The following is a 12,149-nucleotide window of genomic DNA, read 5'->3' on the forward strand; positions in this document are numbered from 1 at the left end:
GTCACCAATGCCTGGACTATGGTAGTCAAACTCTCCTGGTTCAGCAACAGCCATAGTTGTTGCACCAGCTGCAGCTGGTAAATGGTGCTTCTAGAAAACACTGTGGATACCTGGATACCTCCAGTGAAAGAGCTGCATCCAGAAGCATCTTCAAACCACATACCTCCTTCCTTCAAGAGGAGTGCAACCCAATCCAGGCTAGGCAACTGATTACGGTAATTTCTTTGACATGGGAACAACTCAACTTTCACCCTCCCTCATGCATTTATTGCACCACTGCATCCAGACACCAGTCCAGGATCCACACGACCTGTCCTAACTCAGATGTTATGGAGAAATACAGCATACTGATGGCACCTTGTCTCCAAACTCCTAATGTCCACATCCAGTGGCTTCAAGGAGATATTAAATAGCATAGTAGGCGACAGAATAGTGCCCTGCAGCAACCCATAGCATAATCTCCAGGGGGTCAAAAAGCACTCTTCCACTACTACGCTCTTGACTCAGTCCTGTAGGTAGGACCAGAACCACCGTAAAACAGTGTCCCAATTCCCATTCCACACAGCTGGTTCAGGGGATGAGCCACAAAGAGATGCAGTACTTCTACTACCTTAAGGAGGGGTTTTGACCCAGGACCAGTTTCCTTAAGTCCGATATATCCAGTGACAGGACAGGGGAAAAGCTTCCTCTCTACTGCTAAAGCCTTTCTCCCTGCAGTGAATCAGAGACATAACAAAATTATACCAGAATACCAATAGGAAAGCCTGAAGGCAGTCCTCTCTTTGATATTTCTAATGCTGCAGATGATTGTGTAAAGATCTTTCCATTCCAAGCACAGAGACACCATGGCGTAGGTTGCTTTAGGAGATGTGAATTAGTAAAAGTCCCCACAGTATTCCTTTTACACCATCACAACATGACAGTTGTGTACCTATCCTCTTTCAGACCGTGGCTACTTTGTGGGTGAGGTTTCATTTCATATTGACAAACGCAGATTGTGAAATTAAACTGGATTTAGCACTCTTGCACATCAAACCTGCTCCTCCCTTCATGGACTTTTGGGTGTGAGGGAAGTGATAGGGAAATGCACAGGAAAGTGTGTGATAACAATTTATTGATTTGATATCATATAACCTGCCTGCAAATGAATTGGAATGAATGTTCAACAAACAATACTTTGTATAACCTCCTCGCAAACTTTTTGCAAACAAATAAGGGTTCATGTTCAATAAACATGTTGACTGGAAGCAATCTTGCTTGCATATATGCTCTTTTGATTGGATGTTGTGTTTGGCATAGTAATCTTTTGAACTGCTTGGCTTTAGGGCCTTACTTTATAAACCCTCTGATGCACCACAGCATTTCCTCTCTTTGTGCTCCTTCCCAGCGATCATTCCTCTGGTCACTGCTATGGATGCATGGCCTGATTGTCTGTCTCCAGGCACTGTGATCATATGCATCTCTGTGACATGGAATTGGTCTGCCATCAAACTCAGTGGTTTACTCCTAGGTAAATAGTTATAGCCTTAATGTTTGCAATGGTGTGCACAAATGCAATCTATGGCAATGGTGTAAGGTTCATGTGATTGATTCCTCATAGGTAAAATAGATCTCAAATTCTTTCTCAGAAATAATTCAGGTATACTGTCTCAATACTTGATGTTTCCTCTTTTGTCCTAACTCCATTCACTTCCCTGTATTTTCAACATTTGGAGGTTTGACTGAGTGAAAAATTTGGCAACCTAACTGCATTTCACTGGTTACTGCATAGAAATATGTAGAATAGTTTACACTGGTTTATATTTAACATTGGATTGGCTCCAGGTTCAGTCATGATGACTAACTTGGGTTCCATTGATTTCAACCACCTACTCAAGCATGACTAAGTCTGGATACAACCCACTAGGCTTGAAGATTGGCGTATATGTATAGCGAAGGGCTCAGGAATCAGTTGCTGGATTCCCATCAGCCCTAGCCAGCATAGTCCATGCTCAGGGATGGGTGTTGTAGTTAAAGATCTGGAAGGTCCCAGGTTCCCCATTGGGGTAGTCTGAAGTAATTTAAAATTTGAAACTTGATGGTCTTACAAGGGTCTCTCTCTTTAGATGGAAATGTATATGGTTTCACTTATTTCCCAGTGTTGTAAGCCAACTCTCATACTGCTAATCTGCTGAGTGGGCTTTGCCCCAAAGCCCTGCCCTGAGCACGCCATTTTGGAACACAAAGTAAATTAATGTTCTAGAAACAATTCCTCTTGTTGCTAACAGCTTGATTCTCCTGTGCTATTGTATTTTCTGCCTGTTATTTTTCCATTTCCTCTTTTGCTGCCTTTTTTTAGTGCCTCGGAGTTGCAGAGGGCCAAAGCACTATGGGGGAGCTCAGCTGTCAGAGAGAGTGGGTGGGGGAGGTGGAGGGAATGATTTTCCAGTGCGAGTGAACTGCACAGCACGAAAGGCTGGATTTATTACCACACACGGAACCTGTCTATTGCCTTTAAGCTTGTTCATTTTTATTTATGATCGAGCTGCACCATTCATTTTCCGATGGGGGGTTTCGCCAAGAGAGCAAGTTCTCTAACTTCTCTCGTGGACGCCGCAGCTGAGGCTCTGGCGTGTTGCACTAAATGAGAAAGTTAATGAGAGGCTTTTGTGTCCCGTGTGAGATTTGAGTTTCACAAACACACCCTTTTTCTCCTCTAGCTAAAACAGCTTCCTGCCAGGAACACAAATCCTGAGCAGACTCCTCAGCAAACAAAGCAGCTGTGGGGAAGAGGAAATGCACTCATGCTTTCCTCTCGGGGCACCTAAAAGAATGACAAAAAATGAGACAGAGAGAGACGAAATGAGGAGTGAGAAATGGGCACCAGAAACCACAAACACTGTCCGCCTCCAAACTTTGTGGGGGGAATCATCTCCCCCAATGTATGCATACATAGCTAACTGTCGTGATAAAGTCATTTTCCTACTTGCAAACTGAGCTGTTTCTAATTGGTTTGGGGTCCCCTCTGAAAACAGATGGAAAAAGAACAGGCAACATAAATTGTTTGCACTAACATTATGTAAGTGTTTTAAAAGTTCAGGCCCAACAGTCCCATGTCTTCAAACCTATGGGTTCAGAATAAGGGTGAAGCTACTCAAATAAAGTGATGCTTTTATTCTGAAGGGATAGTGGTTAGTGTTGGACTCTGGCTTCAATGTGTTCCCACCACAGGATTTTGAATCTGTGTACACATGATGTTACCCACGATGCAGAGCTAATCTGTACTACCTTGGGAAATACTGCTGTTCAATGTGTTTTCTCCTCAACTAGCTTCAGCCAGAAAGGAAAATTTAAGCTGCATTACATTTGAGACAGCTATTGCACATGTGTGGATGATAGTGCATATGCAGATGAAAGCTTAATGAACTGGAGTTCAAGGGCATTACAGGTGCGGGGAAACCAAACAGACAATGCGCATTGGATACAGACGTCTCTGCCCGTATTAAGGGTGTCATATTTCAAAATGTGAAAATTTCAAAAAGTGAGTTGTTGTTTTTTTTAAAAAAATCTCCAAAACAGATATTTAAGCCGCTTTTCAAAAATTCCACCTATACGGGACAAGGATAACTGTGACTTTAGAGATGAATGGGAACCCTTTACAAAGTATTTGAAGACACAACAAAGCGAACTGGACTCCTTGGCTGGTTTTGAATAAACATTCACAAACTTTTTATTGATAATAATCAGCTAAATAGTTTGAGGATCTATACAACGGTGTAACATGCAGAAAACAGCATTTTTAGAGAAATCAAAGACTGGAACTGAGGGAAGTCGGGGGGTGGGGGTGGGTGGGTTCTGTGGGGGGAGGGAGGGAAAATGGAGGGGATAAGGATGATATGTTTCTGGATAATATGTTTTGTTTTAATTTTGAATAAAAAGTTATTAAAAATTAACAACAAAAAAACAAAAACAAAAAATCTGCCCAGACAAATCCCAGCTATGTCTGACTTATGGCAGCCCTAAATGGTGTACAGCAGTGTAAAGCAATGTGCAAATGTAACTTGAAATGCAGCAGGGTGCAACAACCTTCTTGCTAATGGGTACATAGCCTAAGACAGGGGTCTGCAACCCGTGGCTCCGGAGCCGCATGTGGCTCTTTTACACCTTTGCCGCGGCTCCGGGGCGGATACTAGCGAGGGGAGGAGGCGCATTGTGCGCCCTGACACTCCCCACTGTGGCAGGCGCTGTACTGGCTGTGACGTTGCATGGGGCGGTGCGTGCGTTAGTCACGCACCGTCCCAACGTCACCTTCCCACCCGCTGTCAGATCGGAGGGCAGCGGCACGCATGCTTTAAATGTCGCGATGGTTTTGCGGCTCCCAGGTTTTTTTTCTTCGGAAACGGGTCCAAGTGGCTCTTTTTGTCTTAAAGGTTGCAGACCCCTGGCCTAAGACCTGAGGTTCAGATCTTCAGTCAGCCATGAAGCTCACTGGGTGACCTTGAGCCAATCACTATCCCTCAGCCTAACATACCTACCTGAATTGTTGGGAGGATAAAAAGGGTGAAATGTCTCTGAATGCTCCCCCATTTTTCCTTCTGGAAAGCTGTACCTGTACATATACCATCTTTTTTTCTGGAAAAGGAAGGCTTCTCTGGGTGCGTGTGCAGCCATTAGCATCCCTCTGCTAATCCTTGTGGGCTGTTTGTTATTGTATTGATGCTTGTCTGCTGTTTTCCCCCCATTCAAAATAAAATAACCAAGTTAAGCAGACTTGTGCTTAATGTAATGTGTAGTTTGATCAGAACAGATAAGCAATGGGTTATTCATACTGATAAAAAAGTCTGAAGAAGTTAAAAAGTCTGGACCTGGTGTTGACTAAGCTGATCTTTGTTTGCTGTGGTCCACAGGGCAAGGTTAGTTCAAATGTTATATGGTCTCTGTCACTGGAATTGTGAAAGAAAAGGCCACTTTTAGAAGCCTATTTGCAACCTTCTCCTTAGGTGAGGGAGAGGACAATCTTCCCAGGTGGTTCCTTCTGCGTATTTGCTGAAAGCCTGTGTGTGACAAGGTGGAGGGTGAATAACCCTAAAATAGTTACAGGAACATGTTCTTAAGCAGAATAAGAAATATCTGGTGGGAAGGCAAAAAGTAGCAATTTGCAGGGATCAGAAAGAACACCTCCCTCTTCTTTCCCACCTCCAATTATTTTTCTGCAGAGGCAGAGCAGGCACAGCAGGCTGACTGCATCATTTCCTTGGGAAGCGATGCCAAAAGATGTAGGAAAATGGAAGGAGCAGAGGCAAAAGGGGTGTGGGAAACATATTTTTTTTAAACTGGGGATAATGCTCCATACTATACAGGGATGACATTTCTTTCCATTTTTAAACTAGGGCTTCATGGAGAGAGATCTGGAAGAGGATGCTTGAAAACATGTGCGGAGTTCACCTCCCTCGACGTAACTTGTCTCCCCTCATAATTGTAATCAGAAAGCCAATCTTAAGAGCAAGGCGTTACTCTCAAGAATGCCCCTGAACTTGAATAGACAAAATATAAGCCCTTACTGCTAATAACTTTTTGACTTTAGTTCTTCCAGAGATTTTAACTAGTTGTACACAAATGTCCAATTGCACTTGTTGCCTTGTCGTTCTCTACTTTTCTCTGCCATTTTGGTAAATCCGCTTGCAGACAATTCCAGAAACGGCTTTAAATTGTGTGAAAGCTCAAGTGTGCAGTAATGTGGAAATCAACAGTCCTGAAAATGGGATAAACTGCTATGCGAATGCAGCTGCAGATGATCTGCCTTATTCCTTTTCAGATTTTAAGCGTCTGAAAGGCGTAACAATAAACAAAAAAGGGCCTGCAAATAGCCTTCGCCTGGATTTCTTTCCCAGCGATCTCCGACGCGTGCGGAGGTTGGCTGCGGTCATCCGAGCCAGGGAAAAGCACGCTCTGCACACGTCCCGGGCCAGCCGCGCGCCCGGCCGAAGTTGCAGCGCTAAGTGGCGCCCTGCAAGAGAAGCCAGAGCGGCCCGGATTGGCTCCAAAGAATTAACGTGGCGCGCAGCTGCAACACTCACCTGGGGGGAAGCCTCAAAACGACTTACTGCTTAGCATTCGGGCAGCGAAATAAATAATAAATTGAATGGCGGGATAAACTAGTGCAAGCTCATAATTTCTGTGCGGAGAAGAGCGCCCTGCCCGGGTTCCAGCAACAAACTTCCCCCGCGTTTCTTTCGTGCGCGGCACGTAGGACTGCTTCTCCCCCGAGCTGCTGCTTTGTTTATTTGCATTTCCCTCACAGTTTTGGTTCCTCCGTTTCCGTCCGGCGCTATTCCGCTCTTCTCATGGAGCCTTCCTTCGTGCGGGTATTTCAAAAAGAAGACTTTCGGGTCCGCAGCAGCAGCAACAGCCACTTAGCGCGCCTGTCCCGTTAGCTTCTCCCTCCCACAAGAGCAAACGCGGCGGCGGCGGCGAGATCCTCGGAGCAAGCGAGCGAGCGAGCAGCCAGCCAGCCTGCCTGGCGGGGGTGCCGCTTTTGGCGCCACTCGCCCTCTAGCGGGAGAAAGGCGGCCTCGTCGGCGGCTGGGCGTGACTTGGCTGCTGGCTGGCTCTCGGCTGCCTGCTCAGCGCCTGCCTGCCTGCCTGGCTGCCGGGGGGAGCGCGAGTCAGTGCGGGGACTGGAGCGAGGAGAGAGTTCCTCGCGAAGACGGCGCGGCGCTCGCGGCTGGGCGGCTGCGGGGCTGGAGCGGCGGCGCAACAGGGAGCGCGCGGGCTGGCGGGAGTTTCCCGGGGGCCGGGAGGGCGCTGCTGACGGGGACGCGACGCGGCTGCTGCTGCTTTTCGGAGCCCCCTCTCAGGCCGGCGGACCCCGCGAGGAAAGGGCCACGGAGGGCGCCCGCGCCAGCCTCCCCAACCCCCCAGGACCGGGGAGGGCCGGAGGGGGGTCTTTCTCGAGACGAAGGAAATATGGGGAAAGTTGAAACTTGCCTCCTGACTTTGGCTGGACTTTTGCTGGCAGCGGCAGCCGAGACGTTCACAGGTAACGCAAACCCCGCGGAGTCCCTTTCAGAATCATAATAATGAACTCTGGGCGACTGCTGGGCTCCTTCAGGAGCTTTGTGTGAGGAAAGGTGAAGCGGGACGGGCTGCCTTGGGGAATGGGGAGGTATTTTTTCCCCCCTTGTCGGGTGTGAGCCTTGGAGCTGCTGAGTGGATTTGAGGAGGAAGGAGAGAGAGAGAGACGCTTGGAAGGGAGAAGGGGAAGTTCCAGGCGCCGAGGGAGGGATCCCGTTAGTTTGGCTGCCGGGTGCAAAAGTGCAAGACGCGGAGCGAGGCGGCTGCGGAGTCTGGCACAACTCGACGAGCTCCCTCCCTCGAAAGGGAGGCGGGAATTCGGAATTCTTAAAAAAAACACCAACCACCATTACATTTTAAATATATATATATGTGTGGAGGGCCGTTGCTTTAAATCCAACCCCCAAACAACTTTCTGCAAGTTGGCTGCTCCCGGCCAGCAGTTGCAAATGTCCGGGCTTCTCTCCCTTCCCAGGCAGGGACGCTCCGTCTAGGCGAGGCGGGCGGGCGGGCGGGCTGCTGGCCGCTTTCTGAGCCGAGCTCGTGGCGGGGGCGCTGGAGCCCACGGTCTCTCGTGCTGGGTGGCGAGAGAAGTTGGGCAAGAGAAAGCTGCCCAGAATACCTTGCGCGGACCCCTCTCTCCAGTCCGACTAGCCGCCCAGTTTGTGTAGTGCAAGTCCTCGCTGGACTACTGTGGGGCGGAGGCGAGCTTTGTGCCCTGAGTGCTGGGTGACTGACAGCCCCTTTGGTCTGGCGTCCAGGTGTGGCAGGGGGACGCAGGGGTCCCGAGCTTTTAAGAGTAGTTGTTGTGAAGAAGTCTTTTCCAGTGCTGGTCAAGTTGTGTCAAGCTTTGGCCGAAGCAGTGCCCTGTGCTGTGATTCCTTCATTTCTCCCCACTTTGTAGCAGTGAAGTGATAATCAAGGCGTAACTTTTTAATTCTACCTGGCAGGCATTTACTGCCTCAGCATCCTTCCTGCTTGGGCTCTCCTCCTCTGGATACCCTCCAGTGTGCGTAACATGCTTTAATGGTACGTGTGAGGCATACAACCCTCTAATTTTGGTCTGTAGTTGGATTACGAAACAGTTAGTTCCACATAGTTGGATGGGATGAGTAACTTGGGCTCATTTTGTTTGTTTTTCATATGAACTCTAGAAACCTATGACAGAAATTGAAGACATCTGGGTTCCATGTTCTTCTACGTGCTTTGATCAGGAGGAGAAATAGGACTCTGGTTGTTGCCTTGGCTGCAGGGTACTGGGTGTTTCGTGCGTTAAGTAGTGCTTGTGTACAGCACCCTTGTGTAACTTAAGTTTTGGATTTTAAGAAATCCGCTCTTCATGGCTTCTGTAAACACATTCTGGTTTAAAGGAATGTTCCAGGGACGCTGTGTGTATAAAAGCAGCCTGTGTCTTCTCAAAAGTTCCCTTCTACATTTCTAGATAAGTCAGAAGGTTCATTGCGAGAGAGGCGTTCCAGAGGTTTCCCCTGGTATGAAATATAATTCTGAAGAAAAACTCCCCCCCCCCCCGTCCCTTCTCTGGTTTCAATGAGGCTATTTGTAGCTGAGCTGTGAATCATGAAACTTTACTCGCAGTTAGCTCTCACTTTATTGGGATAAAGCCATATCTCAGCTTAACTGCATAATTTGCAGCACAACTTGTCAAAATATTGGAAGAAATGAGCATTTTATGTGGGGCTGCATTCGCAGAAGTGTGTGCTTGCCTTGCTTAGAAACAATACTATCTCAACACCAATTCTGTAATACTTGATTCTTCTATTAGCCTACCAAAGTTATCACTGGATTGCAAAAAAGAAAAACCAGTTTCCTGTTCCAGTCAATAAGCTTCAGACCAGTTTTCATGTATAAGTATTGGAAAGTTGTATGCCAAAAAGCCTGTTGTGCCTGTGTGGGTAAATATATGTGTAACGGTAGGTACTACAGACAGCACTATTATTTGGAGCATAGAGTATGGGCAACTGCAGAAATTATTGAAAGATGTCAAGAGAACAGATGAGCTTTTCTTCTTATTTTTTAATGCAGTACACCAGAGATGGAGAACCTATAGCCTTCTAGACACTCCTGGGCTACCATCCTAACCATTGTCCATGCTAATAGGATTCCCTATAACACCTGGTGGGCCACAGGTCTCCCTATCCTTGCTATATACTGAATCTGCATGTATCAAAAGTTTTTCAGTGTTACGTTCGGCCAGTCCCCACTGGAGAGTCTTTCTTAGGAAGTAATCATTAGGAAATCAGCAAGAGCAAAAGTTACAGTAAATATTTATATTGCTGTTGGGTTTGCTGTTGTTTTCAAGACATTGTTGGGATGAGAAGTTAACTGTTAACAAAAAGCATTGAGTTTTTCTGTGATATTCTTACAAGTTTGAAATTGTAAATATACACCTTAGGTGTACAAATTCCCCAAAGATAATAAACAGTAATGATAGTTTATAGTTGAAAAAGCAATTGTTTCTTGGATTGTATCAAAAATGTTGTGATTCTTGTCTAAGATCATGCTATTTTGTAAAAACTAATGATTGTTCTGAGGCTTGTGTCCTCATCCTAAGCATATACTGTAAAAGTAAATCCCTTTACTGCAGTAGGACTTCAACACTAGTCCCTACACACTTGATTGGCAGCAAGCTCTATTGAACACAGTTCAGCTTACTTCTGAATAAACTTGCATAGGAACGGACTGTAAGTGTGCCTGGGATCTCTACATAGTTAATAGGTTTTGCCTGTATATTTAATTTCAGCACATTTAATCCTTTCAATTGAAATATGGTTGTAGACAACGTTTAAATATACAGAATGCTACTTTTTTATCAGCATTGATTTTAAATTTATTTATTTTGTCAGTGCCAGGCAAAACAAACGACTTTTGAAAATGCTTTTGTTCACATAGAAATAGGATACAATAGAAATAGGATACAAGAGTAACAGCATAATCTTAAATTTTATGTTCTGTATACAGTGAAAAGTCTGTTCATATGAGTTCATATCAACTGCAATGGAAGATCAATAGAGGTGTAATGGAATTTGAAAAATATGCATTTTTATAACCGCCTTATTTTTTTGAATGAGTTACATATTCAAAAAGCCTGCAGAAAGTTGGTGCTTTTTGTTTACAGTATAACATAATATTGTTAACCTTTACAGCTATTTCTTGTATAAAGTGGTGGCAGAAAACTTGTATACCAGCTAATACCTCAAGCCTAAAACCAAGTATTCACAATGGTTAGGATTTCAACCTAATATTTTAACTTTGGATTTTCATGAAGCTTTGTTGTGTTTGCTGGCACAGCACCTGAACTTTGAATGCCTATATCTGCTGTCAGTAATGTATTTATGGGCTTCTTGTAACATATAGCATTATGTAAAGGAAAGGATGTAATATAAAAAGTATTGGGAGAACTATTAACTTTTACACCCCACCTGTACAACTTCATTTTCTTACAATGTGTATTCATTTGAGAGTGATGGGGGGGACGGGGGACAAGAAAGTTACCAAGACTGCAAAGAAATCGCTCCTTTATAAAATACCAAAATTTAAATGCTATATTAGAATTCAAAAGTTAGTTCTAGTGCCAGTATTAAATATATTGGGAGCGTCCTTACATAGATGGTCAAATCAAAACTGTGTCTATTAATCAGTTTTTCATTAAAGTACATACATTCTTAACTGGTTCATAATTGGTTAATTCAGTGCAGTGTTGTGTACAAACATTCTGAAGTCTATGTTGCAGTCCTGTGTTTTTAAACACAATAGTGTGAGACAAAGACCTTATTGTGGGTGCAAAATTGCAGACGAGAGAAATAAAGGCTGGTTTGCAAGTCTTATGGTTACTTTCTAGGCATGGGAATATAACTGGAATTTTGCCATATAAACCCGAACTTTAGTGTGTCATTCTCACTACAGTGCACTGGGGTGTTGAACGTTTTGATAGATGACCACACAAACAGCACGTGCACAGCCCAAACATGGAGCATACGGATTGTGACTTTGCACATTAGACTTCAGGCATGTAGATCTCTATACAAATGTATGTCCACATGCTGCATGGACATCAGGCGCTGCAAGGGTGGGTGGGACTGGTATGCTGAGAGAATTGGGCCAACTAATGTGTCTCCAATCCCCATTCCGCACAGAGAATAACTGCCTGCATAAGAGCTATTCATTCACATATGCCACTTGATTTCTGTGCATTTGGCTAATAATGTACGTTTGATGTCTCACAGCTGGATGTGTAAACTTCAACACATGAAAGTTCTGGTTAGTGGTTGTAGGGGGATGAGCATCACTGTGTGTGTGCTTACCTCTGTTTGTTTTGTGTATCTGGTGAAATTCCTTGAATTTATGTCGGTAGGTCCCAATCCCAAAGATCACTCTGCACATAAAGGCACATGTGTATATGCATGCCCTTCCAATGGATAGTTTGACTGAGCCAGCCACGTATTAGACAGGCGAGATGAGTCTACATTTAGATTCCGCCTACTCCCATCCCTAATGGACGGTGGAGGATGTCAGAACTGATCACACCAGACATCGGATCACCCTGGTTTTAATCCAGCTACAGGAACTGCTCGCACTGCCCCAGGCAGTAGATACCGGGGACCCAGTGCTGGGAACTGCACACGCAGCACTCTTTATGTTTTCTTTATACTGTTTCTTGTCTGTCTCTTTTCTTATATGATGATTTTCGTGCTGAAACCATCTCTGACTTGTCTTGTGTTACTTATTAAAAAATTAAAGTTTTCTGTTCAGTCACTGATTAAAATGGCACTGTTATTATGATAATATAGAGGAGAAAAGTATACCCTACAGCATATTACAAGGATGTAATTACGCTGAAGAAACTCGTATAATGCATCTTTGGTCTCACGTTTAGTTATCAGACTCTTCCAGAAAAATTACAGTGTATATGTATTTTTTTAAAAAAAGAAAAGAAGTGTTTAATGCAGATGTAATCTGTTGGAGTGACAATTGTAGAGGCTGGATTTGCAGTATAGTCATAAAATGCTTTTCTTTTCCTTTAAAAACAAAAAACCTAAAAATCGCAAACCCTCCACCCCACCAGAGTTATGTAGCAA

General features: G+C 44.7%; 1 protein-coding gene and 1 long non-coding RNA gene across 28 annotated transcripts in view; one reads left to right on the plus strand and one right to left on the minus strand.

The window, feature by feature from the left end:
• Positions 1-3,681: 3,681 nt before the first annotated feature.
• On the minus strand, positions 3,682-4,549 carry LOC310714016. The gene is made up of 2 exons (XR_014529518.1): positions 4,426-4,549; positions 3,682-4,088 (listed from the first exon to the last, which is right to left on the minus strand). It is a non-coding gene; the product is annotated as an uncharacterized lncRNA (long non-coding RNA).
• A 1,408-nt stretch (positions 4,550-5,957) lies between these two features.
• PTPRM (protein tyrosine phosphatase receptor type M) overlaps positions 5,958-12,149 on the plus strand; it is a 395,597-nt gene continuing 389,405 nt past the window's right edge. For 26 of the 27 annotated variants that reach the window (XM_083518498.1, XM_083518477.1, XM_083518488.1 and 23 more), the window contains exon 1: positions 6,433-7,018. In XM_083518498.1, the coding sequence (XP_083374624.1) occupies positions 6,946-7,018 (73 nt within the window). In that variant the 5' untranslated portion in view covers positions 6,433-6,945. Of the gene's footprint in view, positions 7,019-12,149 lie in introns of all 27 variants that reach the window. The other variant, XM_083518504.1, reaches the window with a different exon arrangement.

The sequence above is a fragment of the Podarcis liolepis genome (genome assembly GCF_965112155.1).
Source record: "Podarcis liolepis genome assembly, chromosome: 8".
NCBI classification, from domain to species: domain Eukaryota; kingdom Metazoa; phylum Chordata; class Lepidosauria; order Squamata; family Lacertidae; genus Podarcis; species Podarcis liolepis.